This window comes from Pollachius pollachius (genome assembly GCF_949987615.1).
Source record: "Pollachius pollachius genome assembly, chromosome: 2".
Lineage (NCBI taxonomy): Eukaryota > Metazoa > Chordata > Actinopteri > Gadiformes > Gadidae > Pollachius > Pollachius pollachius.
Window position 1 is genome coordinate 43,758,800 of NC_136935.1, and position 9,453 is coordinate 43,768,252.

A 9,453-nucleotide genomic window follows, 5' to 3' on the forward strand; every position below is an offset into this window, starting at 1 on the left:
CATTTTTTCCAATGAATATGGCTGTCAATCATTTAGGAAAAAAAAACAATAATGAAAAAAGATGTGCTTCCATGTTGCTGTTTTCATTCATTCTCTGATTATGCCCCCCCCCCCTCCCCATGTACTTTTAAACAACTTGGTAACAGCATCAAGATGTTTAAATGCAACCTTGGATATTTGTCTACCAATGTGGTTGGTTACAAACCATTCAGCCTTTGAATTAGATGTCCACAAAGCGTTCTGAAAAGACGCTCTGAAAGGCTTTGATACAGCAAGAAAAACACATCCGTGACATCGCCTGGACGCGTTTTGTTCACTGGGAATCTTAAAAAGAAAAAAGAATGTAGAAAATAAAAGTCCTGTCTTTCATTCTGACTTTTGAAGGCATTTAAAGGTGTGGTTACCGTGTTTGGTGTAAGGTATAAAGCCGACGCCATTTAACCATCGTGATACCACTAGAAGCTTCTGGAAGAGAGATTTTTGAGACTCGCAGAGGTCCATTTTCCCCATAATTATTCATGACGTGGAACGCTGTCTTCCACATCAATAAATTAAAGCAAACCATTTTCATTTTATTCAATGAAATGATAAATGAACGTATTCACGTCTAGTATTTTCTTCAGGTATATTGGGGTTTTGAAAAAATGTCTGTTCATTCTTCTGAAGGAAGTGGTTTGTGTACCATAAGCCTACATTTAAAAAGGACTGCAACTTTCCTTAGCAAAAGTACATGAGATCAAGCATTTCTGCCTGTAAATCTAATAATGATATAAGTATTGGGCAATCTTGGACCACCCAATGGTCATACATTGTGGGGCCCAATTATTCAAATGAATCGTGCTTAAACCCAATGAATTCCTGCTATGGCCTGCTATACACAGGACATACTATCCAGAATCATACATGTTATTGAATTCTAAACAAAAATGGTAGAATCCATATGAAGCCTAACATGAACCCTGAATCCTAAACAGGTAAGAAATGTATTTTCAAGTTTTGCCAAAGAGATTCAGCAAGCGTCTTATGACTCTCCTGGAAGAATTCAAGTGAATTGCACTTGGGCCTGCGTTAAAGTCACGCAATAACCGAATATCATCAATCACTTAGACACAGCCACTTTCTTAGTAATGCTGGCCCTCCTGCTTCCCCCAGCGGCCCCCCCTGCCCCCCCTCCATGCCAGAGAGGGCCGGGGATGGTGAAGGCATCCACACTCATACCCACGGTCCTGGACGGGATCGCACTGAACTGCTTCCTGTCCGAGCTGTATTTGTAAATGGACTCCACCTGGGAGCAGCCGATCGTCCTGGGACCTGCTCCGGTCAACCGGACGAGCTCCTGGGTGTCGGGGCTCATGGTGTACACGCCCCGAAACTGGCAGCTGGCGTCACGGAAGAGGATGAGGAAGTGGTTGGCCGGACTCTTCTCCATTTCCTGAAGCAGGGGGGAGAACGACGAGGGATACATGTTAAGGCTATTGTCGCACGTTCTGTGGATTTGATTTGTGTGGTGAGAAAAGTATGGGGGTTTAGCTAGATTGGTTTATTTAGAACATGACTGCTACTGCTCAACAATGCCTACATGTCGAACCCTTAGCCTAAGACGCTAAACCTAACACTAAACGCTAAAAGGACACACTTACCCTGAAACCAAAACCAGAACCTAAAACATAACCTTGTTGCAAAACCTTAATCCTAAAATCAAACCCTAACCCTGAACCTAAACCCTAACCCTAAAACCTAATCCCAGACCAAACCCTATACTTCCTTGTTCCCTCTATATTTATTTTCTGTCCCTATTTTTTTCCATATTCTTTCAATTTGCTCGTCTTCTCCATATCGTCTTTTTTATTTATTTTTCTAGATTTTCTAGTTCTCAATTCATATTCTTGTTCTCTCCATCTTTTTAACTCTCTTTTTTCTCTATTTTCTCATTGTCTCCATCCTATCTCTTGATTTATCACCCCGCCGCGTGGTCAATACAGTCAATACAGTGCGTGTTGCATTGTGGGTAAGTGAGCAATTACATGTACTAAAATGACCCTGACCACTTCCTACCTCAACAATCTTGTTCTTCTGGGTCTCATTAACCTTGCCGGCCAGACAGCAGCGAGAGAGAGCGTTGTGGATGATAAACTTGTTGGACTTGAAGCTGGGCTCTTTGAAGAGCTTTGGACCTGCAAATACACAGCAACTCACACACTCATTGGTCTGCATTGCTTCATTCTTTCTATTGACTTTTTATTGAATTACTGAAGAAAATGTAACATATGTCAGAGTACCTGTGTAATCAGGGGCAGGCGGTGTGCCATTGGGACAAACATCGCCGTCTGTTTGTGACTTTGGATTGACTGATGTATTGATCGGTCTGCTTGACGACAAACTCCTCAAAGGCGAATTCGGAGCACTGTGAATAAACACACGCGTCAATATGACAAAACCCAAATCATTTTGCAACATTTTCGAAAATTTGAAATCTTTTAAAATCTTTGGTTCTCAATATGTTTTTTATGTCTGACGACTGAGGGAGAACGCTGAAAACATATTTGGACAGCCTCTTTCCTTTGGATAGGCTAAGGTAAAAAGATGCCGAGGAGGGAGAGTACATCTATCGATGTACATGTTCGGTGGCATCCCAGTTCTGGGATCACATACAGGTTACTAGTGGTAGAATAATTAAAAAGTACCTTGGCGGTTTCTTGGCAGGCTCACTGTCACTGGTGCCTGGCTCACCGGCAGCCAGGTTGAGGGTGGAGTGCGAGTACTCCTTGGTTAACTTGGAGCCTTGGATAGAAGCCACCAGTGGCAGAGAGACAACCGCAGATAACACGTGAGAGAGAGAGAGAGAGAGAGAGAGAGAGAGAGAGAGAGAGAGAGAGAGAGAGAGAGAGAGAAAAACATAAGAAATAGTCATAATAAAATGTGGACCGAAACTCTAATAGTCATGTCATCCACTGACTCTCTACGTAAAGAAACACAGAGGTGCAAGCCTAATCACACATTCAATTCCATCTCTCCGTTACCCAGAATGCCGTTGTCCAGGCTCTGAGACAGTGGCGGCTGTACCCGGGACGCGCTGCGTGGCCGGGCTCGGGGGCGGGTCTTCTTGCTGCTAGCTCGTCCCTGATTGGCTGGTTTCTGCTGGAGCACCTTGCCCAGGTCAGCCATGATCTTGAGCTGGTGCCTGAGGTTGTGCTCCCCCCGCGTGAAGTCCCCCCAGCGGACGGGGGTACCAGGGGGGGTGGGGAAGGGGGAGGTAGTGGCCGGGGGGGGGGTCGGGCAGGGGGACCTGTGCCGCTCCTCAGATGAACCGGGTCTGAGGAGAAGTGACGAGGTAGGTCCGGTTTGTATTGTCTGAATACAAAAACTTATCGACAATTATTTTTATCAGATAACATTTAGTTCTTTAGTGACCCCTGGTGAGGAGTTTGTGTGTTACACAGAAGCACGAGACCGCAAGAAATAACTCAATATAATATATACAATACCGTATGTATACAATACCGAAACACACCAATATAAACGAAGAAACGGAAATAACCAATGATGGCGTTCCCGACAGGGGGCCGGCGTGCGCGTTTGTGTTTGTGGGGGCATGACGTGCAATACCTGCTTTCATTCTCTTCACTTTCTTTCTCGTGCCATTGCCTCCGCTTCTTCTTCTCCTTCACCTCCTCCGCCCGTCTCTGCTGTCGCTCCAACAGGAGAGCCCTCCGCTGGGCCATCTCACCCTCACTGTGCATCTCCTCCTGCACACACACACGCACATACACACACACACACACACACACACACACACACACACACACACACACACACACACACACCATCATCATCATACTGATCATCATCATCAATCCTCGGGTTCGATGAGTCTTCCAGGCATTCCCTTCATCTGAATGTTCTTCACATTTACCTCGAACACGAATCCTACTCCACTCCTCGGTGCAGTCGGGCCGGCCGCCGATCCCCGAGCCTCGGCCTGGGTGAGGACTTCTTCCCTGGGTTCCGCGGCCGCTGGGTGCTCCGTGAGCACCACACTCAACGGGAGCTCCGCGGGTCCTCCGGGTACGAGCAGGGTCTCCGAGCCCCCCGCCGGCTCCAGGGCGGGCTCCGTGTGGTCGCTCATGGAGTCCGAGGAGAACTCGTGGTCCCCGTCGGTGGGCTCGTCGCTGCCCCCCTCTGGCCCCGCCGGGGACGACAGCGACGCCTTGCCCCCAGCGAGGGCGGCCTCGCCGGCCCCCGCGCCGAACACGGCTGACAGCGACAGGGTCTCGCTCTCGAAGGAGCACTCCGAGGGGGCCCCCGAGCTGCTGCCCAGCGTGGTCCCGGAGCGGTCCCGTCGCAGGACCCCCGGCAGGGACACCAGGTCGCCCAGCACGCCCCCGTCCTCGTTCTCCAGCTCCAGGCTGAACTGGGTGGGGGTCCCGCTGGAGCCCGTCTCCGAGGCCGTCTCCTCGTGCTGGGGCGGCGGGTGGGGCGGCTCCACGGGGGTCCGGGGCCCCCCGATGCGGAAGGAGGAGGAGGTCTGCACCTGGCACTTGCTGGGCGACGCCCGCCGCAGGTGGGGCAGCCTGTCCACGTTGTTTGCCGTGGTCAGGACGCGCGCCAGCGGGGGGAACTTGAGCTCGGAGGGCCGGGGCTGGGTCGGGTGGGCCGGCCGGGCGTGGTGCTTGGGGCTGCGGGGGGCGGTGGAGGAGGGAGGGAGCTTGGTCTTCGGGGCGGGGCAGGAGGAGGACAGGGGTGTCTTCAGGGCGGCGGCGGCGGCGCTGTTCACGGCGTGGGCCCGCCGGGACGGCGAGCCGGGGGAGGCCGGGACCGGACAGGGCTGGGTGACCCAGGCCTTGCCGGTGGTCCGGACGGGGGTCTTGGTCGGGGTGCGGGGCGGGGTTTTGGGAGGGGTCGCGGGCGTGGTCCTGGGCTTGCCCATGAGCTGCTGCTGCTGGTCGGTCAGCTTCTGCATGTCCTTCTGCAGCGACAGCAGCGCCTCGCTCAGCTTCTGCACCACGCCGTTGTAGTCGTCCAGGACAGCGCCCCCTGCCTTCCCCGCCACCTTCTCCTTCTCCGTCTCCCCCTCCTCCTCCGCCTCCTTCTCCTTCTCCGCCCCCTTCTCTCCGTCGGTCGGCGGCGCCTTGCGGCTCTCCACAGCGAACGTCACCTGCTTCTCCAGCCGCGGCGGATTTGGAGCCGCAGCGTTTCCCTCCGCTTGTCCCGCTCCCTCCCCTCCGTCCTTCGTCTCCTTCTCCTCCTTCTCCCTCTGCTCCTCCTGCTTCAGCTCCTCCTCCATGCGGGTGAGGCGCTCCTCCAGGGTGAGCTGGTCGTCCTGGGCCCCCGCCGCGCCTCCTCCCCCTTCCCCCTGCTCCCTCTTCAGCTTCAGGAAGGCCGTCTTCCCCAGCCGCAGGCGGTGCTTGGCGAAGATGGCCTCGATGCGTCTCTTCTGGGCCTCGATGCTTTTGCGTTTCTCCTCCAGCTTGGCCCCCAGCTCCCAGGCCTCGGAGCCCGGCTCGGGGCCCCTGGAGTCCGGGCTGTCCTGGTGCCCGCGGGCCCCGGCCCCCGCCGCCGGCGTGGAGGGCGTGTGCGGGGTCCCCGGCGTGGTCGGGGTCGACTGGCTCGGCTCCTCGGAGGCGGGCTGTCTCCGTCGGTTGTCCCGCCGCTCTGCGAAATTCGTCATGCGGGGGCTGCCGCCGCTGTTGCCGGGGTTACCAGCGCCGCCGTGGGGGCGGAGGTTCCCCGGCGCGTTCCTCGGCAGGTCCTCGGAGGCGTCGGAGGAGTCCACGCTGCCGTCGCGCAGGACCGAGTCGTCGTCCCGGGACGTGTCGGGGGCCCGGCTCGGCCTGTCCCGCGTGTCCCCCCGCCCGCGCCTCTCGCCCCCGGGGGCCGGCTCCCCCCCGACGGGCCGGTGGAACATCCCGGAGCGGCCGGGGGCGGAGCTGCTGAGCTTTGAGACGTCCCCCACCTCGGGGGAGTGGAGGAAGAAGCCCGCTGGCGCCCCCTCTGGACGCAAGCGGGGCTCCTTCCGTCCTCCTCCTCCGCCCACTGCCGCAGGGTCTGCCCCCTTCTTCTCCTTTTCCTTCCTGGCCCCCCCGCTCCCCGGGGCGGCGTGGAGCGTTGCCGCCAGCGCCTCCTCGATGGTGGACAGGTCTCTGGCCGGGGGGCCCGCGTGGGGGTAGGCGGGGGACCCCCGGGAGGAGGGCCCCCGCTGGGAGGGAAGGGAGGCGCTGACCAGGTGGCTGAGGTCCTCGGGGGGGCTGTAGGGGACCCGGGTCAGGGCCGGGACCCCCGCCGTGCGGCTCAGGCTGTCCGTGCCGCCGGGGGAGGAGCGCAGGAAGGACTCGACGGGGTTGCCCATGACGACGTCCACGTCGCTGTCCAGGCCGAACGGGATGCTGAAGGTCACGGCCGACAGGGGGCGACTGGGGAGGGAGGGAGGAGGGGAGGGAGGGGGGAGGGGAGGGGGAGGGAGGGGGGAGGGGAGGGGAGGGAGGGAGGGGGGAGGGAGGGGGGGAGGGGGGAGGGAGGGAGGGAGGGGGGGAGGGAGGGGGGAGGGGAGGGGGGAGGGAGGGGGGAGGGGAGGGGAGGGAGGGAGGGGGGAGGGAGGGGGGGAGGGGGGGAGGGAGGGAGGGAGGGGGGGAGGGGAGGGGGGAGGGAGGGAGGGGGGGCGGGGGGGGAGGGGAGGGGGGAGGGAGGGAGGGGGGGAGGGGGGGAGGATGAGTTGATGGTTAAATGGATGAATGAAACGGTGGAGGGATGGGTGGGTGGGTGGATGGATGGATGGATCAATAGTTGAATCGATTAGAGAATAAATGGATAAATAGATGAATGGATGGACACAAAGAGCATGAATAATACAACGCGGGGGGGATGATCGTGCACAGAACAGAGACACGGTTTGAGAAAACCAAACCCAAACACGAAACACTAGAACTAGGATCACAGCTATTCCTTGAGAAGAGGAAGGAGGATCTACCTGATTTGTTTTTTGCCCCATGTTTTACCCTCTGGGTTGGCAGCGAAAGACGGGAGAGAAGCGACAGTCAATAAGCATGTTGTCCAAGAGCAGCTGAACACTGGGGGGTGGGGGGCCCTGGCCGGGTCTTACCTGGGGACATCGGCGACGAGATGGGCAGGTAGGGCTGCTTGAAGAGAAAAGACGGGGAACCGCTAGGAGACAAACCACAGCTTCACCACACAAGTCCAACCTATTCACTGCATAAACCCTGGTGTGTGTGTGTGTGTGTGTGTGTGTGTGGGGGGGGGGTGTTTGTATCTGTGTGTGTGTGTGCATGTGTGTGTGCATGTGTACGTGTTTACGTGTACGCGAGTGTGTGCCGTGTATATATGTCTTTTTGTATGCGTGTGTGTTTGCGTGTGTGTGTGTGTGTGTGTGTGCATGCGTGTGCATGTATATGTGTGTGTATATGCGTGTTTGTATGTGTGTGTGTGTGTGTGTGTGTGTGTGTGTGTGTGTGTGTATGTATGCGTGTGTGTGTGCGCGTGCGTGTGCGTGCGTGTGTGTGTATACATGTGTATACGCGTTGTTGTATGTGTGTGTGCGTATACCCTGTTCGTACCTGTTTCCGATGCCGCTGACAGGACTGGTACAATCCAACAGCCCCGATACATCTGTAACACACCACAGACCAACGTCAGTATGCGTCTTTAAGTGATGACGAGACAATATGCGGGTGTCAGGGTGAGAGGAAGCAGCCGCAGACCTGAGAGGTCCAGGGGCTGGCTGGGCTGGACAAACTCAGGCTTCTGGATCTCGAACCAATCCAGCAGCTCTGCGACGAAACTCACCATGTTCACCTGAAACCAGGGGAGAAAACACCTTTTCAGGTCCACGTGTCTTTGCACAGAAAGGCCTCGGTGTCGGCCCCACACTGTGGCACCATGAGGGGCCCCTGTGGTAACCACGTGGCCCCTCACACGGACCCTGTATGGGTCCAACCACCTGGCCTCCCCAATCTACCACAGATGGAAATACGTGAAGAGATTAATGAAACCACACGCAGCATTCTGAACTCTTTCTCTGACCAACTTCCCGGATTTATTGACAAACCACACGGGTATCACTTGCACAACAGATACAAAAATCATTTCTAGCTAGTGATTTCAGTATGGGTCATATGGGTACTGTTCCCCGAATTCCCACTCACACGCTGATCTAATTAAACGGTATCGCCCCCCAAGCGTGTTTTGACAACCATGATCGCAACAGCGCTCTATCATGAAAGTACTTAAACAGCTGTGAGCAATGGCTGCTGTTGTTTGCCCACACAGCATTGTTTGGGTCCTGGATAGATGCATGCTGGGAATGTTGGAAAAACGCCTATAAAGGGACATGATTTTTTCTTCTAACACCAGGTTTAAGTGTTGTTTTTGAAACAGCAAAGATGTTGTCACGCAACAGCTGGTACATTTTTTGTGACGTGCCAGGCATCATGGAATGCCACAGAACGTCATTCTGGAGGTTTGAAGATGTTGAGATGAGACTTTACAACCCACGATGTCTGCAGACACATCCTGTTGTCTGCAGGTTCTCGCAGAAACACACAGGTAAGAGACAATATTTTAGGTCATAGCTTTTTTTATTATCCTCTTTTATAGCTAAAAGAAAAAAGAGAGAAAACTGCATTCAGTTTTAATTATAAAAACTGTATCCATTTTTTGTAAATATATTTAGGGTAAGGATAATAGTATTATATCTTAACAGTCTAAATCGTGCTTGGGCATTGCTCTCTCAATATATGCAAGTATATTCCCAGAATAGCACAACCTCAGAAGCGTAATCATGTAATAATGGCAGTTTATTCCCTCGCAGATGAGTCTGCGAGAGAAGTGTTTGTAAATGGCACTTTGTCAGCAAGTGTGCCTTTATCACATGTGGATTCGAATCTGGCATCCATTTCATCCATCCAAGTCCTTGATGACTCAACGACTAGTACAATTCCTCCCTCTCATCTTCCATCACACAGACACACACACACACACACACACACACATACACAGACACACAGACACACACACACACACACAAACGCCCACGCAGGGTTGCAGCAGAAACTGCACTAGCTGCAGCAGCACCACCGACCGCAGTCGCCGTGCATTAAGACGGAGCCTTAGGCTCAAACACACACGCACCCATGGTCTCTCACTCAACCCCACCCCCATACCCCCCCCCCAACACATGCGCACACACAGATGGAGGAAGCAGGGCACGACGGGCCACCTACGTGCAGTGCCGGCGGGGCGTAGAGCAGGTCCTCCACAGCTAGGGGGCAGCAGCTCTGCAGGTGGCTGGCGCAGAACTCCTTGATCAGCTGCAGGTTGTACAGGCTGTCAGCCACTGACATGGTATCCTTCAGACACACTTCTGGACCGTGGAGGAGGAGGGGATGTGCGGGTCAGGAGGCAAACAAACATTGGGCGGGAAACAGTGAGGAGGAATGTTGA

At 54.8% G+C, this 9,453-nt stretch overlaps 1 protein-coding gene across 1 annotated transcript in view; it reads right to left on the reverse strand.

The window, feature by feature from the left end:
- Positions 1-198: 198 nt before the first annotated feature.
- LOC307092070 (calmodulin-regulated spectrin-associated protein 3) overlaps positions 199-9,453 on the reverse strand; it is a gene marked incomplete at its 5' end in the record, with an annotated part of 18,080 nt that continues 8,825 nt past the window's right edge. Inside the window, 12 exons of the mRNA XM_079758954.1 lie at positions 199-1,432; positions 2,056-2,174; positions 2,280-2,404; positions 2,685-2,781; positions 3,021-3,313; positions 3,607-3,746; positions 3,914-6,410; positions 6,965-6,995; positions 7,097-7,158; positions 7,569-7,620; positions 7,713-7,806; positions 9,234-9,373. Of these exons, the coding sequence (XP_079615080.1) occupies positions 1,100-1,432; positions 2,056-2,174; positions 2,280-2,404; positions 2,685-2,781; positions 3,021-3,313; positions 3,607-3,746; positions 3,914-6,410; positions 6,965-6,995; positions 7,097-7,158; positions 7,569-7,620; positions 7,713-7,806; positions 9,234-9,373 (3,983 nt within the window). The 3' untranslated portion in view covers positions 199-1,099. The remainder of the gene's footprint in view (positions 1,433-2,055; positions 2,175-2,279; positions 2,405-2,684; positions 2,782-3,020; positions 3,314-3,606; positions 3,747-3,913; positions 6,411-6,964; positions 6,996-7,096; positions 7,159-7,568; positions 7,621-7,712; positions 7,807-9,233; positions 9,374-9,453) is intronic.